This window comes from Schistocerca gregaria, chromosome 8, assembly GCF_023897955.1.
Source record: "Schistocerca gregaria isolate iqSchGreg1 chromosome 8, iqSchGreg1.2, whole genome shotgun sequence".
Taxonomy (NCBI): domain Eukaryota; kingdom Metazoa; phylum Arthropoda; class Insecta; order Orthoptera; family Acrididae; genus Schistocerca; species Schistocerca gregaria.
This window is the reverse complement of record NC_064927.1, coordinates 353,329,003-353,351,789: the sequence shown is the minus strand read 5'-3', so window position 1 is coordinate 353,351,789 and position 22,787 is coordinate 353,329,003. Positions and strand designations below refer to the sequence as shown.

Here is a 22,787-nt window from a genome sequence, read left to right as displayed (position 1 = left end):
ATGCAAGGACCGATATTTAAAGAAACAGATAATTTCAAGCGATTTTACGTTGTAGGCCACATGACCCAGCTTTTATTCATGTGGACATTTAGCTTACGACTTAACAAAAAGTTCGCCTTCTAAAATGCAGCGTCGCCATTGGTTTTTCATCTCTAGTCAGTAAGAGATCAGCACAGCCTTAGTCGTGACAAGAGGCCATGGGAAGAGGTACATGCAGATCAGACCAAAACGTCCTCACGGCGTTAGAGGTAGTAATTCCACCGGTCGATTTCGACTTAGTGGGCCGATCTGGGGGCCCGGAGCCCAACAACGTCGACACAGCAGCAAGGCAGGAAGACTGAAGGTCTAAAAGGCCAGTTACTACATCTCCGAGTTACGAGCTAATTATGGTGTATATGGTTGGAAGCAGTGCTTCGACAAAAAATTAGATGTCCGTCATTTTTAGCCAATGACATCTCAGTCTGGCAACACCATTTACAAGGGAAGGACTACACTAGGTGCTGGAGCAACAAGGTCTTGCAAAGCAGCCATCTTGATTTCCACAAATGATGGGCATACTATTTGTTATAAGTCCACCACTGTGGACTTAGCACCTTCTAGTTGGTGAGCCATCTCTCGGCTCACTCCAGCGACTGCCCTGGAGAGGAGACGTTTAAGTCCAGGACAGTGCAACGATTTCCCAAATACACCTGGGTGGGCATATACTGGTTCTCTGCACCTCCGCTCGCAAGGCAAGGACCAGTACTGAGGGCAGTCTGCCACTACAAGAATAAATGTTGACTTTCTGCACCTGCCGGCCAGTCCTGCTCTATGTTTCGGGGTCGTGCCGTGAAGGGAATTGTGTGCTGCGGTTCCTCATGTCAGCAGTCCAGCCTTGCAGTTGACGTCAAGCCGGCAGCTGGTTGCCTTTTGCGTCAGCGCCACCGCGTTTGGTGCTGTCAGCACACGTCCAAGAAGGGTTGGGGGAGGGGAGGCGTTGGCACCGTATAGCATCGCTACAGGAGTTGTAGTTGTGTGCTAATGAAATGAAAGACTATTAATGATATTTCGTTGAATTCATCGATCATCATGCTGACACTACGCAGCTCTGCCACTGTAGAAGTCATCTATCCTGAGCCTCTACAGAGAAAATAGATTCCATATGGATCGAGTGCTTGCAGTCGATCTTGTTCTTTCGTGAGCTACACCTCGAAGATCTGTGCAGATTTGGCAAACAAGTATTACACCTGTAACAAGGGATGTGCGTATTTATAATTCAAGAATATTAAATCGCTTTTAAAGGCCTGTCTAAGGAGGAAAATCGTAACAAAATGTTGTAAAGCCGTACTTATCGGAAGTACAGAAGATAACGGGACGAAGTAGTACATTTTACACAAAAAAATTCTAATACGTTAGGGGGTTAGTGTCATATTTCTATGAGTGCCGGCCGCTGTGACCGAGCGGCTCAAGGCGCTTGAGTCCGGAACAGCGCTGCTGCTACGGTCGCAGGTTCGAATCCTGCCTCAGGCATGGATTGTGTGCTGTCCTTAGGTTAGTAAGGTTTAAGTAGTTCTAAGTTCAAGGGGACTGATGACATCAGATGTTAAGTCCCGTAGTGCTTAGAGCCATTTGAACCATTTTTTTTTCTCTGAATATGACGCTTCAAGATCTGATCTTAAAGCTTATGTTGCTTGAAACCAGTTCTTTTCATTTCGTAAGACAACTGCAATTATTTCCGAGTGACATCCTTTTATCTCGAAATATCTGTTTGATAGTATTATAAACGTATTACAGTGAGGTGACGAAAGTCGTATATAAATAGCAGTATTATCGCATAAAAAGAGAGTGCATTGGCGGAGCTGTCATTTACACTCAGGTGATGCATATGAAAAGGCTTGCGACGTCGTCATGGTTGTTCTACGGGAATCAACAGTCTTTAGAAACAGATTCGTAGTTGGAGCTAGACGCATGGGACAATCCATTTCGGAAATCGCTAGGGAATTCAATATTCCGAGAACCATAGGGTCAAGAGATTGCCGAAAATACCAAATTTCAGACACTACCTCTAACCACGGACAATGCAGTAGCCGATGGCCTTCATTTAACGACGGAGAGCAACGGCGTTTGAGTAGAGTTGTTGAGTGCTAACAGATAAGCAACACTGCTTGAAATAACCTCAGAAGCGAATGTGGGACGTACGACGAACGTATCTGCTACAATAGTGCGGCAAAATTTCTCGTTACAGGGCTATAGCAGCAGACGACCGACGTGAATGTCATAGGTAACAGCACGACATCGCCTGCAGCGCCTATACTGTCCTCGTGATCATATTGTTTCGACCCTAGACGGCTGGAAAACCGTGTCCTGGTTAAATCAATCCGGATTTCAGTTGGTAAAAGCTGATGGTTGGAGTAGAGTCTGGTGAAAACTCTAGGAAACCACGAAACGAAGTTGTCAACAAGACACTGTGCAAGGCAGTGGCTCCATAATGGTGTGGGCTGTGTTTACGTTGAATGGACTGCGTCCACTGCTCCACCTGAAGCGATCATATACCGATTATGGTTCTTCAAATGGCTTAAAATTACTCTGAGCGCTATGGAACTTAACATCTGAGGTCATCAGTGCCCTAGAACTTAGAACTATTTAAACCTAACTAACCTAAGGGCATCACACACTTCTATGCCCGGCGCAGGATTCGAACCTGCGACCGTAGCGGACGCGCGGTTCCAGACTGAAGCGCCTAGAAACGCTCGGCCACACCGGCCGGCGGAAATGGTTGTCTTCGGCTACTTGGAGACCATTTTTTAGCCATTCATGAATTTCACGTTCCTACAGAACTAAGTCATGTCACTGAGCCACAATTGTTCGCGACTGCTTTGAAGGACATTCTGGATAATTTGAGTGAATTAAATGGTCACCCAAATCACCCGACATGAATTGCATCGATCAATTTTGGGACATATTGGAGAGGTCACTTCATGCATCGGCAACGCTTTTGCAACTACGAACTGCTATAGAGGCAGCATAGCTCAATATATCTGTAGGGAACAACGAGGAGTCCATGCCACGCCACGTCAAGTTGCTGCAATTCAACTGGGACAAGGAGGTCCGACACGCTATGAGGGAGTATCCCATGAATCTGTCACTTCACTGTATATACAATACAGCTTTGACCGATACAGCTTAGGTATGAACTGGGATAAGAATAATGGTAGGAGCAACAGTTAAATATAAAACAGATAGCAGACAAATTAAATTATTACTCTGTGTAGGTAACCTGTTACAACAGTCGAAAATTTTAAGGAAAAGATTTTCATAGCCACTAGCTGTACACATCTAACTTTATTCTTTACCGGTTTCGCTTTTTCACAACCATCATTACTGTAAAAAAGCAGTAGATCAGATGGATCAAAAATGCACACTACTCATACACGACTCATTAGTATAACAAATACGATACCTAACAGTGGTATGAAAAATACTTGTAATTAGTCATTGTCATAAAGTACACATAAAAGTTGTGTAAAGACTGTTGACAGTTAACAGGTGAATCTTACGTTAACTGTCAGTAGTCTTTAGGCAACTTGTGTGTGTGGTCTACGACATGGGATAAATTCTGTATATTTTATGTACTAGAGTGAGACATCGCTATATTTGCTATGCTAATGAACCATGTACGAATAGTATGCATTTTTCATCCATCTGATCTACTGCTTTTTTACAGTAATGAGGGTTGTAAAATTGCGAAACCACCAAAGAATAAAGTTGAATGTGTCCAGCTGATGGCATTAAAAATGGTTTACTTCAAGTTTAAATTAGTCTTGTCTTGTTCATCTGGACTAACATACATTATGGAACAATCAACCGTAACTTTTTTGAGGTACATATTGTTCTGAGTCTTTACTTACTTATCTAACTATCTCGTGTTGTATCAATCTCTTGGTGGTCAGTCATTTCTTGTGTTCCCCACTAACTTTGACTTTCCACAACTGAGAAACCAGCTTGAAAAACTTACCCAGCTAAAGAGGTATCCCAAAAGAGGACAACTTTTAGCCATCTACCAACAATGAGTTTGCGTCCGAAGCATTGTAGAGGGACTATGAACTTAAGCTCCAAGACTGGCCGACCTGCCTACTATCGAGGCCAGGTTACCCCAAAATATCATCTGACCACGTTACAACGTTTTGTAAACCTGCCTGTGGCTGAATGGGTGAGATGTGGTACTCTTCAAGAATTTTTACTGCCCAGTGGATGGGAAGGTGTAATTCTCTCCCCATCAAAGCCTAACCCCATAGGGGGATGAAGAATGAGTGGCCTAGATCAAGATATTGGAACTATAGCACATATCAGGTATAATTTCAGCTTAAAACTTACCTGGAAAGGTATGGCGAACAAGCCGATGACGATGTCAGCGAGCGCCAGGTTGGCGATGAAGCAGTTGGTGACGTTCTGCATGCGACGCGACGTGGCCACGATCCACATGACGAGCGAGTTGCCCACCACGGCCAGCACAGAGATGGAGCCGTAGCACAGGGACAGCAGCGCCACCACGCCGCCGGGCACATCGTACAGGCCTGCCAACACCACAGGCGCCACTGTTCAAACTGAAATAAACTTTTGTGACACCAAAGAGATGTAAAACGAACTATCTATGGTGGGAATTCTGGAATGTCTTTGGGAAAGCTGTCAAAGAATAGCGTATACTAACTACTGCAAATGTGTTGCAAAATAATATACCAGTTTATACAACAAACAGCTTAGTTAACAAATTGACAACTACGAATAACACAAGGCCTCAATCAATGACTATAGCCCTGTCCTGATTACCACATCCCATTTCAGAAACAAAAATTGAAAATTATGCCCTTTGCAGTTGTTTGGAGGAAGTGATGTGCTATCACCTGCTTAGGACAGATGTCACGGAATTGTTAAAACACTTACATTCTGAAATTACCGGGTAATCAAAAAGTCAGTATAAAATTGAAAACTTAATAAACCATGGAATAATGTAGATTGTTAAAAATTGACAAACATGCTTGAATGGCATGGGGTTTTATTAGAACCAAAAAAAACAAAGTTCACAGATGACCGACATATGGCGCTGGACAGGAAAATGTCAGTGACTGGGCGTGACAACCGTGTATAAAAGGAGATGTAATGACAGAGAGAATCAGATGCGCCAGCAGGCGCAGCCTGTTGACATTACCTGAAAAGGCGGTTTTAGCAAAGCTGTATTATCAGAAGGGGAAATGTGCTAGTTCAGCGTTACGATCCTATCACCATAGGAAGAGGATTCGAACGGGTTCAGGTCCGTTGACAAATTCATCTGTGGCGAAAATGATTTCGAAGTTCGAAGCCACGGGTTGTCTAGACGATAGACCCCGTAGTGGCTGTCCGAGCACAAGGCTAATGCTGCTGAGGCAGTTCAGGAAGAAATGGAGACTGTAGTAGCATTCCATACACTACTGTTTGGTTGGCACTTACGCGTACCCTCCGATGCTATCCGTACAAAATCCATCGGCATCATGGACCGTTACCTGGCGATTTAGTGAAGCGGAGGGCATTTGCGGTGTGGGCGTTTCAAAAGATGGCGGTAGATGACGATTGGTTGAGTAACGTGTTGTGGACCTACGAAGCTCATTTCATGCTCCGAGGGACTGTCAACGCCCACAAGTGCAGAATTTTTAATACCGAAAATCCTAGAACTGTCGTGGAAACTCCATTGCACGACGAGAAAGTAACGGTATGGTTTGGATTTACTACATCTACCGTTATCGGGCCTTTTTTCTTCGAGGAAATGTGTGATTCTGGTTTCGTAACTTCTAGCGTGACGGGTGAGAGGTACGAGAATCGCATCATCCCCAGCCTGGCTGATAAACACCTGCTGGTACGTACGATGTTTATGCAGGATGGCGCTCCACCCCATATTGCTATTCGCGTGAAAGATCTCTTGCGCGCGTCGTTTGGTGATGATCAGGTGCTCAGCCGCCACTTTCGTCATAATTGGCCTCCCAGGTGCCCAGACCTCAGTCCGTGCGATTATTGGCTTTGGGGTTTCCTGAAGTCGCAAGTGCATCGTCATCGACCGACATCTCTAGGGATGCTGAAAGACGACATCCGAAGCCAATGCCTCACCATAACTCCGGACATGCTTTACAGTGCTGTTTACAACATTATTCCTCGACTACAGCTATTGTGGAGGAATGATGGTGGAAATATTGAGCATTTCCTGTAAAGAACATCATCTTTGCTTTGTCTTAGTTTGTTGTGCTAATTATTGCTATTCTGATCAGATGAAGCGCCATCTGTCGGACATTTTTGGAACTTTTGTGTTTTTTTGGTACTGATAAAACACCATGTCATTCCAAGTATGTGTGTCAATTTGTACCTCTCTATCTACATTATTCCATGATTTATTCAGTTTTCAACTGACTTTTGATCAGCCGGTATAAAACCGAATGGTATTGGGAGGTTCCTAACAGCGCCATATATTTTCAGCAGGGTACGTGAGACTATACTAGTAAATAACAGAGGAATGTATAATATTACCTGTCTTGACTGTTATAAATTCTGTATCTATCTATCAGCATGAAATATAGCGCATAGATTGGTTGACCCTGAATGTAGCTGAAGAGTGCAAAGCGACTCCAAGATTCATGTGTAGGTCACAGCTGCGAGCTATATTTCCATGTCCTCCACTTAGCAAACAAAGAGTGAAAACTGAAATTGTTGTAAGCCCTGGAGATCAATTAACATCTGATCCACAGTTCCAAATTAATATCAAATGATGAAACTCTCCTTACTATTTCTCCTCTGCTAAATTTCATTTAAGTCTCAAATATCTTCATTTCATCCTGCACTGTCTGCTCCATTCTGTTCTCCGTTTACTTTAATGTGATACTCAGTATATTCTGACCTGTTAAATATTCTGTTCTTTCATCATACATACATCGTCTTTTCAGTGAGTGTAATGTCTCAGACAAACTGCTACTCACATGTACATCTGATCTTCTGTTGATTGTAATTCTTCGTTCGGTTGTACACACACACACACACACACACACACACACACACACACACACACACACAATGGTTTTCAGGAACGAACTTTTATATTTATTTGCTGTTCAGCTGTGACTTTCACTGACGATATTTGTTCTGTTTCTGCATCTACTTTTCCATTTATACTGTCTTTTTTCAGTGTTGTTCACCAGGACTGGGCAGCTTTGAAACTAAAGGATGTCAAATAACTGATGACAACTGTTTTACTAATTTTGAATGGGATTAATGTTTGAAATGTGAGACATATCCTAGAGGACAACTTTACTCAGGGTGCCTGAAATGAACATGAAGTGGTATCATATTAAACATTGTGAAAAATACATATTTTACGTTTGTATTTTGTTATTCTGACGTCCTCTGTATACGCAAGGGGATGTCCTTACTGTTAGCCTTTATTCGACTTGAAGGTAAATCAGAGTGTTCCTGTGGGCCTGAGAAACTAGGAACGAATAATTTTAGTTTAATGCAAAATATTTATGATCAACTAGTTGGTCACAATTAGTTCAAAACAAGACGTGTTTGCGGTCCTTGTAATACTATCCCAGCAAGCTTGATGAAAACACACCGTATGGGCAGTATGACTACGAAACTAGCACGTAAATCGAAGCCTGTGTCGTGGGAGATCTATTAAACAGTAGGGTTATCCTGAATTGGAAGTCAAATTTGCGGAGTGGAAGGTGAAAAGGAAAACTACAGAAGTAGGCGAAGCTTCTGGCAAAGTTGCCGTCTAAATATATTTTGAGCTGAGTCGTACTGTGTAGCATAATGACGATTTCAGTACCTACAATATCGAAAGTAACTCAAATAACATTGGGATTGTTAGTGTCTATCCTAAAGACTGATGTAGTGAAACATGATGATGACCAGTTAAGAAGAATAAGTAACAAAGGGATAATGATGCAAATGAGACAAATGGAACTTGAGAGAAACTGGAATATTATGTAATGAGCGCATCTTTATATTTATTTGGAAAAGTTTCAGGAACTCAAAACAATCGGATGGAAAGTATTAAGGATGAAGGTAAAGTTTCAAGAACTGAAATCAAGAGAAATTTTTGTGCTTATTAAGGTAATAAGATGAAAAAATCTCAATTAAAGGAAGCTAATGTTGTTAAATTATATAAGTGTGATTTCAATCTTCAACATATAAAAAGAAATCATTTTGTGTAAAACAATGACGATTTTGTCCATAAAGAATTTCGCTTGCCCTAACTTTGATAAACTAAAACTCTCTCTCCCTTCCTCTTTATTTATTCGGCAATATCTTTAACAAAATGAAGAGTTCTCTGTGAAAATCAACACAGTTTACGATCATGTTGCCTAAAAAGTATCGTAATTTTCATTTACATCCTCCAATGTATGGATTTCACCGAAAGAACATATCTTGATTTCAAGTTCACTGACACAAGCTCGATCATATAGATGATGATATCCATATCTTTAATATCTAGAATGTTTATAGAAGAAACTAGAGTGTGGGATTAGTGCACTAGAAAGAAGTTGCAGTACGCTACAATACTTATGAATATCTAAAATGCAGAATAACACAGTGGAAAAATTGAGGGACATTTCATAGGATTTAGTTATTAAGATAAATCGTAAAATGAAGTTTTCGTTGTTTTTTTTTAACTTTATTATTAACACTGCCTTTCATTCTCAGATCACGGGTTCCGACGTCAAGTATATCAACATTTATTCCTCAGCCCGAATCTTGGTTTGGATACCAGGCATGGTCCTATTGCAAGTGGTATGCCCTTATCTTTATCTAACTACTGAACTGGATTTATCAGCCTGGGGGACTTACAAATTAAAGTGTAGTCCGAACCACCGTGACACTTGTTGTTACTTACGTAGATCGTTACCAGATGAACCGTAGCGCGTTCGATAGCCCCCGACACGCCTCCTGGAACACAATCTTAGCTGTGAAGGGGGCGTGGCCCGTTTGCCGTGAGTGCCGTTGAGCCTGTTAGCCACCTAGCGGCAGTCAGTGAAGCAACACTGACAGCACAGGTCTGCCGGGCAACGGGCAGGCTGTTTTTCTACCGCCCATGTGACTTCCAAGTTGGTCTGTCTGACCATCTTCCGGAAACGAGGGACGTGCACCAGAAACGGAGTAAGACACACTATTCCTTCATATAGATATGGCTAAACGGCCAATGATCTATTTCAGTGCAGATGCACTCATATTGCCTGAATTCTTAGCGTGTCAAAGATTGAATGCCGCGAGTAATGAGTATAGTGGGCAGGGGCAGAACAAATGTAGTGTGTTGGCAGTAAGTTGGGAATGTGGGTCTCACGCGGAGCGTGCCAGAGATCAAATGGTTCAAATGGCACTGAGCACTATGGGACTTAACTTCTGAGGTCATCAGTCCCCTAGAACTTAGAACTACTTAAACCTAACTAACCTAAGCACGAAATCACACACATCCATGCCTGAGGCAGGATTCGAACCTGCGACCGTAGCGGTCAAGCGCTTCCAGACTGAAGCGCCTAGAAGCGCTCGGTCACTCCGGCCGGCTAGAGATAAGTCTCTGCAGTCGTGCTGTGCTGTGTGTCCCCAGTGCCGCAGACGCATAGAGTGTAAGCAGGAGATCCCACGTTCCAGTCTCGGTCGGGGCACACATTTTCAGCTGTCCCTGTTGATATTTATCAACGCCTGTAAGCAGCTAAAGGTCTGGAATTCACAGTAATTTCATTATTCCTTTGGCAGACAAGGTCTGGAGGGGAGTGGTGGATAGTCGTCATCCACACGTCTCCAGGCAGCTTCAAGTTTTTCCAGTGTTTGTCATCCCACAGTGATTTACTTCTAGTTCGTTGCTTCGGCGCCGAGACCAAGCAGCTTCCGTAAGAACTGGCGTTCCTACCCGCCGTGAACAAGATAATTGTGACTGGATGACTACCTGTGCGGGTTTGTGTCCTGCTGTCTCTATTTTGGACTCGGTTCAGTTGTTGTTGTCCCTGTCCTGTGGCTGACCGAACTATTTGAAGAGTGTGTCGCTCGTCGCAAAACATAATAACTTTCGATTCTTAGTTTCTCCCGGCGTGTTTGATAATCAAAATATCCACGGGTGTACTGCCGGTCTACAGTGTCCAACGGGCACAATATTTCGGCGATCAAACATGTCGCCATCATCAGGTGAAGTGACGGACTGAGCTCCTGTGAACGTGCCGGCACGGAGATCCGTACGCTATGGCTGCTCAGGGGGAACTGGGTTCGGTCGCGGCGGCAGCCGATTTAAATACCCTCCGCCCGCGGCGCGCTCCCTCCTCCGTCCGCGCCCCGCGCCACGGTAGCGCGGTGGATCAGATTGCGACGTCGTCTGAGATGACGTCGGTGTGATGGCTCTGTCCGCCGTGGTCGTCACAACTATGCGTTGCTCGATTTACTCTTGATTAACCCAATCGCTGGTTCCCAAGCCTTGCTAAGATTATAGCCACAGTCACGGTTTATGAGGTCGTCATTGGTGCGAATTTCGATGGCCTCTCTAACAACGCTGTCCCAGTATCTCGACGTCTGTACCAGAATCCTCGTGCGGTCATACTCCATAGCTTGATTTTCCGACAAACAATGTTCAGCGACCGCCGACTTGCTCGGATACATCACTCGAGTGTGCTTCTGGTGTTCACGGCATCGATCCTCGACGGTACGCATCGTCTGACCAATATACGACTTGCCACATTAACACTGAATCTGGTACACGCCGGCCTTCCTCAAACCGAGGTCATCTTTGGCTTTCCCCACCAGTGCACGAGTTTTATTCGGAGGACAAAACACAGTTGGGATTACTTGGCTTGTCGCCAGCCGCTTGTCACCTTTCCGTTGATGACAAGCTTCAAACAGATTGACTTTTGCGCGATATAATTTTCCTGCCTCTATTTTGCAGTACAGTTCGATAAACTCGAATTTTCTTTTCAAGTAACTTCTCTGCAAGTTCTACATTGTTATAATAATTATCCAAGAAGAGGTGATGCCACCTTCTGTCACAAAGTGTCAATAGTTCGAGCACTGTTTTTGCTAAAGGCTGTTTACTGCCGGAATATATCTTGAATGGCCGGACGGTGTGGCTGAGCGGTTCAAGGAGCTTCAGTCTGGAACAGCACGATCGCTACGATCGCAGGTTTGAATCCTGCCTCGGCTATGGATGTGTGTGATGTCCTTAGGTTAGTTAGGTTTAAGTAGTTCTAAGTTCTAGGGGACTGATAACTGCAGATGTTAAGTCCCATAGTGCTCAGAGCCATTTGAACCATTTTTGTATCTTGAATGAGGAAATAAATCCCGTACTCCAATCACGCAGCATCCGATTAAGTATGCCGTAATTAGAAATTTCCGACGGACTCTAAACTTTAAAATTTAACCGTCCACGCCACGATATCATTTCTTCGTCAATAGAGATGTTTTGACTTAGATTAAACGTTTCATTAAACTTTTTGGAAAAATAATCAATTACGAATTGCACTTTGACAAGCCGGTCGGCATTAGCCGCTTTATTGTTGCTGTAGAAGAAATGTAAAAATGGTAATATATGTCTGAATCGGTTGCGGGACATCGTTTTGCAAAATATCTGCGTGTCTATCAATGTATTCGTTGACCAAAATCATCGATGCATGCTTTTTTTACGATCACCATAAGGATAGCAAGCCCAAACTATTTTCTAAGTTCGGGTCCCGTAACGTCGACAAATTTAGCATTTTTTAAATCCAGTTTCCTTCTATTGCGATTTTGACTGGAGTACTTGTTGATTCGCTGCTAATATATTCAATTAGATCGTTCCCAATATATAATTCCACGATGTCCCCGACATATGTTTGGATCCGGGGTCCTTGAAATTTGTTATTGGTTCTCGGTAAATCAAAGTTTGACCACTGGGCACTGCCTTCTTGGTCTGATTCAGCCGAATCAGTTGGCAACCGTAGCGTTCGCCAAATTCTTCTTGGTCGTATTTCACTATCTTACTACGGTTCTGCTTCACTTTCAATTTTTTGGTATCCAATGTCTTCATTCCAATCGGCCAAGTCGTCCGGAACGTCAGACGAGATGTCCGCGCATTCATCGTAAATAATCCTATTGTCCCTTTCGTCCGCCATGATGAAAGGGCATAAGTACTTCTAAAAACAAAACAAAAAAACTTATAACATACGTAACTTATTGTTACCTAAACAAAACACCAACACAATGCAAAAGATACAAGTGCTGTCGCCGGCTCCTGTGCGATGCTAGCGATCGTATGCTCACGACATTATTTTGGTGTCGCCGACCTCTGAGCGATACTATGGAGACGACACCACTGTGGTGTCGCCGGATGGCACAGTGTTAATTAATAAATTTATTTTTCTGGCAAGTGTTAATAAAAATCTTCATACGAATGATACTCAACCCTCCTTCCACACCCAGGCAAATTTACGCCAGTAGTGTGTACCACAAAGGTGAAAGTAGCAGTAAGTGACAAAGGAAAAGCTTAGTACAAGCTGGGGTACGAAACTTAAACTATGATTTCGTAGCCCGAAATATGTCCAATAAATCGCCGAGGGCCTCCCGTCGTGTAGACCGTTCGCCTGGTGGGGGTCTTTCGATTTCACGTCACTTCGGGGACTTGCGCACTATGGGGATGAAATGATGATGATCAGGACAACACAACACCCAGCCCCTGAGCAGAGCAAATCTCCGACAGAGCCGAGAATCGGACCCGGGCCCTTAGGATTGACATTCTGTCGTTCTGACCACTCAGCTACCGGGGGCATTTGTCCACTCTCCACTGAATTATAAAGCCAAGATTACTTCTAAGTAGAGCTTAATAAATACACAACTCGCGGAAACGTTTAAAAGCTACTATTAATACATAATACGAAACACAAACGGAGTGAACATTTTTTTCATGAGAACTTTTAGTTGAAATTTCCGCCGTATCTATGCGACAGTGTTAATCGGTAACTGTTGTTATAATGTCCCGATAAATCTTAACAAAATGACACCTTGGTACAAATATCTTCACATTGCTCTTGTTATTGTTGTTGTTGTTGTCTTCAGTCCTGAGACTGGTTTGACGCAGCTCTCCATGCTACTCTATCCTGTGCAAGCTTCTTCATCTCCCAGTACCTACTGCAACCTACATCCTTCTGAATCTGCTTAGTGTATTCATCTCTTGGTCACCCTCTACGATTTTTACCCTCCACGCTGCCCTACAATACTAAATTGGTGATCCCTTGATGCCTCAGAACATGTCCTACCAACCGATCCCGTCTTCTGGTCAAGTTGTGCCACAAACTTCTCTTCTCTCCAATCCTATTCAATACCTCCTCATTAGTTACGTGATCTACCCATCTAATCTACAGCATTCTTCTGTAGCACCACATTTCGAAAGCTTCTATTCTCTTCTTGTCCAAACTATTTATCGTCCATGTCTCACTTCCATACATGGCTACACTCCATACAAATACTTTCAGAAACGACTTCCTGACACTTAAATCTATACTCGATGTTAACAAATTTCTCTTCTTCAGAAACGCTTTCCTTCCCATTGCCAGTCTACATTTTATATCCTCTCTACTTCGACCATCATCAGTTATTTTGCTCCCCAAATAGCAAAACTCCCTTACTACATCTACATCCATACTCCGCAAGCCACCTGACGGTGTGTGGCGGAGGGTACCCTGAGTACCCCTACCGGTTCTCCCTTCTATTCCAGTTTCGTATTGTTCGTGGAATGAAGGATTGTCGGTATGCTTCTGTGTGGGCTCTAATCTCTCTGATTTTATCCTCATGGTCTCTTCGCGAGATATACGTAGGAGGGAGCAATATACTGCTTGATTCTTCGGTGAAGGTATGTTCTCGAAACTTTAACAAAAGCCCGTACCGAGCTACTGAGCGTCTCTCCTGCAGTGCCTTCCAATGGTGTTTATCCGTCATCTCCGTAACGCTTTCGCGATTACTAAATCATCCTGTAACGAAGCGCGTTGCTCTCCGTTGGATCTTCTCAATCTCCTCTATCAACCCTATCTGTTGCGGATCCCACACTGCTGAGCAGTATTCAAGCAGTGGGCGAACAAGCGTACTATAACCTACTTCCTTTGTTGTCGGATTGCATTTCCTTAGGTTTCTTCCTATGAATCTCAGTCTGGCATCTGCTTTACCGACGATCAACTTTATATGATCATTCCATTTTAAATCACTCCTAATGCGTACTCCCAGATAATTTATGGAGTTAACTGCTTCCAGTTTCTGACCTGCTATTTTGTAGCTAAATGATAAGGGTCCTATCTTTCTATGTATTCGCATCACATTACACTTGTCTACATTGAGATTCAATTGCTATTACGTGCACCATGCGTCAATTCGCTGCAGATCCTCCTGCATTTCAGTACAATTTTCCATTGTTGCAACCTCTCTATACACCACAGCATCATGTTCCAAAAGCCTAAGTGAACTTCCGATCTCATCCTCCAGGTCATTTATGTATATTGTGAATAGCAACGTTCCTATGACACTCCCCTGCGGCACACCTGAAATCACTCTTACTTCAAGTGTCTCATTTCCTAATCTAATTCCCTCAGCATCATCCGATTTAATTTGACTACATTCCATTATCCTCGTTTTGCTTTTGTTGACGTTCATCTTATATCCTCCTTTCAAGACACTGTCCATTCCGTTCAACTGCTCTTCCAAGTCCTTTGCCGTCTCTGACAGAATTACAATGCCATCGGCGAACCTCAAAGTTTTTACTTCTTCTCCATGAATTTTAATACCTACTCCAAATTTTTCTTTTGTTTCCTTTACTGCTTGCTCAATATACAGATTGAATAACATCGGGGAGAGGCTACAACTCTGTCTCACTCCTTTCCCAACCACTGCTTCCCTTTCATGCCCCTAGACTCTTATAAGTGCCATCTGGTTTCTGTACAAATTGTAAATAGCCCCTCGCTCCCTGTATTTTACCCCTGCCACTCTCAGAATTTGAAAGAGAGTGTTCCAGTCAACATTATCAAAAGCTTTCTCTAAGTCTACAAATGCTAGAAACGTAGGTTTGCCTTTTCTTAATCTTTCTTCTAAGATAAGTCGTAAGGTCAGTATTGCCACACGTCTTCCAACATTTATACGGAATCCAAACTGATCCTCCCCGAGGTCCGCATCTACCAGTTTTTCCATTTGTCTGTAAAGAATTCGTGTTAGTATTTTGAAGCTGTGATAATAATAGTTCGGTAATTTTCACATGTCAGCACCTGCTTTCTTTGGGATTGGAATTATTATATTCTTCTTGAAGTCTGAGGGTATTTCGCCTCTCTCATACATCTTGCTCACCAGCTGGTCGAGTTTTGTCATGACTGGCTCTCCCAAGGCCGTCAGTAGTTCTATGGAATGTTGTCTACTCCGGGCGCCTTGATTCGACTCAGGTCTTTCAGTGCTCTGTTAAACTCTTCACGCAGTATCTTATCTCCCATTTCGTCTTCATCTACATCCTCTTCCATTTCCATAATATTGTCCTCAAGTACATCGCCCTCGTATAAACCTTCTATATACTCCTTCTACATTTCTGATTTCCCTTCTTTGCCTAGAACTGGGTTTCCATCTGAGCTCTTGATGTTCATGCAAGTGGTTTTCTTATCTCCAAGGGTCTTTTAAATTTTCCTGAAGGCAGTATTTATCTTACCTCTAGTGAGATAAGCCTCTACATCCTTACATACGACCTCTATCCATCCCTGCTTAGCCATTTTGCACTTCTTGTCGATCTCATTTTTGAGACGTTTGTATTCCTTTTTGCCTGCTTCACTTACTGCATTTTTATATTTTCTCCTTTCATCAATTAAATTCAATATTTCTTCTGTTACCCAAGGATTTCTACTAGCCCTCGTCTTTTTACTTACTTTATCCTCTGTTGCCTTCATTACTTCATCCCTCAGAGCTACCCATTCTTCTTCTACTGTGTTTCTTTCCCCCATTCCTGTCAATTGTTCCCTTATGCTCTCTTTGAAACTCTGTACAACCTCTGGTTCTTTCAGCTTATCCAGATCCCACGTCCTTAAATTCCCACTTTTTTGCAGTTTCTTCAGTTTTAACCTACAGGTCATAACCAATAGATTGTGGTCAGAGTCCACATCTGCCACTGGAAATGTTCTACAATTTAAAACCTGATTCCTAAATCTCTGTCTTGCCATTATACACACCTGGAAATTGAAATAAGAACACCGTGAATTTATTGTCCCAGGAAGGAGAAACTTTATTGACACATTCCTGGGGTCAGATACATCACATGATCACACTGACAGAACCACAGGCACATAGACACAGGCAACAGAGCATGTACAATGTCGGCACTAGTACAGTGTATATCCACCTTTCGCAGCAATGAAGGCTGCTAGTCTCCCATGGAGACGATCGTAGAGATGCTGGATGTAGTCCTGTGGAACGGCTTGCCATGCCATTTCCACCTGGCGCCTCAGTTGGACCAGCGTTCGTGCTGGACATGCAGACCGCGTGAGGCGACGCTTCATCCAGTCCCAATCATGCTCAATGGGGGACAGATCCGGACATCTTGCTGGCCAGGGTAGTTAACTTACACCTTGTAGAGCACGTTGGGTGGCACGGGATACATGCGAACGTGCATTGTCCTGTTGGAAAAGCAAGTTCCCTTGCCGGTCTAGAAATGGTAGAACGATGGGTTCGATGACGGTTTGGATGTACCGTGCACTATTCAGTGTCCCCTCGACGATCACCAGAGGTGTACGGCCAGTGTAGGAGATCGCTCCCCACACCATGATGCCGGGTGTTGGCCCTATGTGCCTCGGTCGTATGCAGTCCTGATTGTGGCGCTCACCTGCACGACGCCAAATACGCATACGACCATCATTGGCACCAAGGCAGAAGCGACTCTCATCGCTGAAGACGACACGTCTCCATTCGTCCCTCCATTCACGCCTGTCGCGACGCCACTGGAGGCGGGCTGCACGATGTTGGGGCGTGAGCGGAAGACGGCCTAACGGTGTGCGGGGCCGTAGCCCAGCTTCATGGAGACGGTTGCGAATGGTCCTCGCCGATACCCCAGGAGCAACAGTGTCCCTAATTTGCTGGGAAGTGGCGGTGCGGTCCCCTACGGCACTGCGTAGGATCCTACGGTCTTGGCGTGCATCCGTGCGTCGCTGCGGGCACGTGCACCTTCCGCCGACCACTGGCGACAACATCGATGTACTGTGGAGACCTCACGCCCCACGTGTTGAGCAATTCGGCGGTACGTCCACCCGGCCTCCCGCATGCCAACTATACGCCCTCGCTCAAAGTCCGTCAACTGCAGATACGATTCATGTCCACGCTGTCGCGGCATGCTACCAGTGTTAAAGACTGCGGTGGAGCTCCGTATGCCACGGCAAACTGGCTGACACTGACGGCGGCGGTGCACAAATGGTGCGCAGCTAGCGCCATTCGACGGCCAACACCGCGGTTCCTGGTGTGTCCGCTGTGCCGTGCGTGTGATCATTGCTTGTACAGCCCTCTCGCAGTGTCCGGAGCAAGTATGGTGGGTCTGACACACCGGTGTCAATGTGTTCTTTTTTCCATTTCCAGGAGTGTATAATCTATCTGATACCTTTTAGTATCTCCAGGCTTCTTCCATGTATACAACCTTCTTTTATAATTCTTGAACCAAGTGTTAGCTATGATTAAGTTATGCTCTGTGCAAAATTCTACCAGACGGCTTTCTCTTTCATTTCTTAGCCCCAATCCATACTCACCTACTATGTTTCCTTCTCTCCCTTTTCCTACTGACGAATTCCAGTCACCCATGACTATTAAATTTTCGTCTCCCTTCACTACCTGAATAATTTCTTTTATCTCATCATACATTTCATCAATTTCTTCATCATCTGCAGAGCTAGTTGACATATAAACTTGTACTACTGTAGCAGGCATGGGCTTTGTGTCTATCTTGGCCACAATAAAGCGTTCACTATGCTGTTTGTAGGAGATTAACCGCACTTCTATTTTTTTGTTCATTATTAAACCTACTCCTGCATTATCCCTATTTGATTTTGTATTTATAACCCTGTATTCACCTGACCAAAAGTCTTGTTCCTCCTGCCACCGAACTTCACTAATTCCCACTATGTCTAACTTTAACCTATCCATTTCCCTTTTTAAATTGTCTAACCTACCTGCCCTATTAAGGGATCTGACATTCCACGCTCCGATCCGTAGAACGCCAGTTTTCTTTCTCCTGATAACGACGTCCTCCTGAGTAGTCCCCGCCCGGATATCCGAATGGGGGACTATTTTACCTCCGGAATATTTTACCCAAGAGGACGCCATCATCATTTAATCATACAGTAAAGCTGCATGTCCTCGGGAAAAATTACGGCTGTAGTTTCCCCTTGCTTTCAGCCGTTCGCAGTACCAGCACAGCAAGGCCGTTTTGGTTAATGTTGCAAGGCCAGATCAGTCAATCATCCAGACTGTTGCCCCTGCAACTACTGAAAAGGCTGCTGCCCCTCTTCAGGAACCACATGTTTGTCTGGCCTCTCAACAGATACCCCTCCGTTGTGGTTGCACCTACGGTACGGCCATCTGTATCGCTGAGGCACGCAAGCCTCCCCACCAACGGCATGGTCCATGGTTCATGGGGGGACATTGCTCTTAATGGAAGGAAATACAGAGTTGTCTACTACAGCAAACGAAAGATAAGTCCTATTTTTATTATTTGATTAACGCATCACAACTGATATCAGTCAGGTGATGCAAATATCAAGATGCAACATCTCGTGGTCATGTGAAGCGAAAAGACAACAGACGTACAGCTAGGTAAATAGCAGGCTTCAATTCAAAGGCAAGATCCGATTGTTCATAAAATACTGGCATGTTCTACGCTGTATTACCTCTTCGATCTGCGGGGCCGGGAGGGGGGTGGGGGGAAGAGGGAGGGGAGAGCAAGGCTAAAGTATAAGTACAATGCGCTTAACTGAGAAAACGTTTTTACTACGTGGAACTATCTTGTACTGGGCCTATGGGGACCCGTTGTCACAACTCTGCGGCGAAATGAAATATTGCTCCGGACATTGGCAGACATCGACACTAACGCTACCACTGGAAAGGCCTACAATTTTTAATGATCGCCTGCCGGAACTGTCGTAGACATGACTAACCAGTTAAGTCATGGGCAATATTACGTAAAGGAATCAGTAGACACGTAAATTTAATCCCACACCAGAATGATACCAAAGCATCTGGGATATCACAAAGAAGCCATTCATAGGGAAATACGCATGACACGCTTCAGTAAAGTAATAACGCCAGTTATAATGCCGTATACTCCAGTAATGCTGCTCAGGCTACTTTGGTTTCGACCACCAGTACCACAGAATTTTACAAGTCTATTTAATTTTCCTTATACAAAACATGTATCTAGTACTCTTCTTTAGCACTTGTGAGTTTTGAAAATAACTTATCAGGACAGAGGAGCTATTCATTGAACAGGATAATTCAGTTTGCATAAACACATGACTTAACATTTATAATTTAATATTTCGTATATTCTTTGAAGGTCTTGCAAATGAAATGGGTGACAATTTTGCAGTTAATTTCTAATTCGATCCTGGTACAGCAAGGAGTCGATGAGTTACTGGAACACTCAAGTGACGAAGTGGCAGACCACGAAGACAGCTGCACGAATCTGAGAGCACCTCTACTGACAAGCAAAGTAGTCTCATTTTTCATACAATTTCATTTTTGAATTAAAGTTTAATACTCATATTACAGTCGTTCACTACACGCGAAAATAAAAATAAGCTACAGTAGCATTTATAGTAGACGATTTTGTTTTCTTTGAGAGACAACTTCACTGTCACTTTCAGTGGCATTCCTATATACTCATTTCTTCTTTTTATCGTGATATTCCTCTTCCCTAAGCATACAATTCGTAATATATCATTCTGTAGTTGATGTCTTCTATATGATGTATCCCCAGGAAATGCGAAGTATACAAAAATCTCGAATAACCATTTTTAATACTATCTTTATTGATTGCTTCAGCTCTTAGCGCTATCTCGTACGAATCGTATTTATTACTTTGTTTTCTACAACGAATTTTATTTTTGTTATTCAGCGCTTTCGAAACTGAAATACTTCTGACAGTGTAACAAACGTAAATATAAAATAAATATAATAGAAACCTGCTGTTTCATCTATCAGGTCTACTTCATTTTACAGTTTTACAAATTTTGGAATATTGCAGGAGGAAAATATTGCATATTTTTCTTGGCTTATAAACCCTTCAATATTTGGCTTTGAAAACTACATTTAAAAATATTGCTCCACTGCGATTTGTGTCACAACAACGAAGTTGACACAATACGGTCCCCCATCCACTACCTGACACTTTTGCTCATGTCTGACTTGTCGAATGCACGTCTGCTGCTTACAGTTCTTCAAGCTGCCAGTGTAATTAGTGTGGAGAAGTCATACATGAGGGCCGGCCATGTGGCCGAGTGGTTCTAGGCGCTTCAGTCGGTCGAATCCTACCTCGGGCATGGATGTGTGTGATGTCCTTAGATTAGTTAGGTTTAAGTAGTTCTCAGTTCTAGGGGACTGATAACCTCAGATGTTAAGTCCCATAGTGCTCAGAACCATTTGAACCATTTTAGGAACCATATCCTCATTTTGGGAGTCCAAACGTTTGTCAGTATTACGGAAGTTCATAGTCTTCAGTTTTGAATTACTTGGTGTCACATTATTTGTTGCCTTATGCCATGTACTTATAACACAGCTATGTAGTTAATCCAAGTGAACATTCATCCAAGTTTTCTTCGTGTTTGTGTGTTCCTGATGCGCCAATGCACTGTACATCTCGGCGGCGTTGTACTTTCTTGTTTCAAGCAACTGTGTTACACTAAAAACATTGGAAAATAGTTAAGTTTGTAATTTGTGTAGTTCACATATGGTTTCTGAACAACACGACTCACTTCCTTTTATTATATAGAAAGCCACTCTAAACATGTTTTTTATGGGTAAAGTTCTGCATTTTCCGTTAAATCTAATAATTCTAAACCACATTTGCCTACTGGTAGGCTTAATTTTGTTTACATTCACCATGAAAATTTCTCCTCTCTCCTAATGCCAACTGATCCTCTTGCTGATTTCTGACGGCAATGACAGTGTATTGTCCATTGTTTCAGAAGGATGTTAGTTCGGTTTCCGAAGGACCCTTTTTTCACGTGGTGAGAGAGGAGTGCGATTAAGCTTCCCTCCTCTGCCTTTCGCTGGGTACGTTCCTGTTCTACAGTTACAATTAATTACCTTTGTATTAAACAAAGAACCGTTCATTAAATCCAACAGAAGTATGAGAAATATTACGCACAGTTCAAGGAAGAGAAGTTTAGAGCAGTGTAGGAAATTAATATTACCGAGAAAGCTTTAAGTTATGTCTGAGTCTGTCACGTAACCGACTTCATTACGAGTGCAACTAACAGGGATAATTCACTTGTAGAAAAAAGGACAGTAAAGCATGACATTTTGAAACTTCCTGGTGGATGAAAATTGTGTGCCGACCGGGAATCGAACCCCGGAGGAGGGATCGCGAGTGGTGCATGGGCAACTAAGTCAGCCGGCACGGTTGCTCAGCGGGTCCGGTCAGAGTAGCGCTCGCCCTCTGTGATAAAAAAAATTGAGTAAAGGAATCAACGAGCAACTTGAACGGACGTCAAGTGACATCCCCACAAACCTACCACAATGAACAATACCGAACAAAATTTAAAAACAATGTCGGTAGAGCACTTGCCCGCGTAAGTCAGAGGTCCCAAGTTCGAGTCCCGGTCCGTCACACAGTTTTAGCCTGCCAGGAAGTTTCGTATCATCGCAAACTCCGCTGCAGAGTTAAAATCTCATTCATGACAGTCTGAATTGCTAAGTTATACAAGACAGAGACCTAATGTGAAACAAAAACTTTTTTGGAAATTTCAAAAATGGCTTTTGGGGCTTAAATCTATGAATTTTTTCAGCTCCCTACGTACTATTCCCACACGTTCCTTGAAGATAGTTAAACTGCAGTTCGCACGCACACGCACGAGCTAGGTATTTTTCCTGCTTCATATGTGAAGGGAACGATAACAACACTCTTTACACGCTGACAAATAAGTCGTGCTACGTTTCTGACAGTGGACTTCAAAGAATACATCATGTAAATGTAAAATTTACCGCGTAGAGTGAGATGAAATCTCATCGTTTCGCACGGCAGACGTCCTGTTTAAACCGGCCTGCCCTGTTTTATAGCTGCTGTCGTGCAGGCCGCAACACCCCCGACACATCACGACGTAAGCTGCAGGGCTCCGGACCGTCACCGCTGACGGGACGAAGTCCCCAGAGCTCTACATACACGGACCTGGACCAGTGACAGGCAATTTCCTGTGGGCAGTGTTGGTAATCCTGCAGGGCCTGGAGTCCCATTGCGCTTGCGCCAGAGATCTAAACTCCAACGGAAGTCTGCGGCAGACTATATTTATTCATGGCGGGACGGTTGGCTGTTGAACTTCAGTGCGCTTACTGCAGTATTCGCGACAGGTTGTGTCTCCAGCAATCTACATGTGTGTCTCGTGAACCAACAGTCAATTTCGCACATATTTCTAACGCTGGCGCCGTAGTTTTGTACGAGATTGCTGCATACCTTATTTTTAACAAGATATAAGAATGCTGGTATATCTAATATACCGAGCTGGTAAAAGATTCTTGACTTCATTTTGTGTCCGTTCCAAAGAGGCAAGAAATTCAAGAGATCGTTT

At 43.5% G+C, this 22,787-nt stretch overlaps 1 protein-coding gene across 1 annotated transcript in view; it reads right to left on the bottom strand.

The window, feature by feature from the left end:
• Nucleotides 1-22,787, bottom strand: part of LOC126284307 (RYamide receptor-like) — a 1,455,467-nt gene that overhangs the window by 705,963 nt on the left and 726,717 nt on the right. The window contains exon 4 of the mRNA XM_049983138.1: nucleotides 4,354-4,553. Coding sequence (XP_049839095.1) covers nucleotides 4,354-4,553 — 200 coding nt within the window. The remainder of the gene's footprint in view (nucleotides 1-4,353; nucleotides 4,554-22,787) is intronic.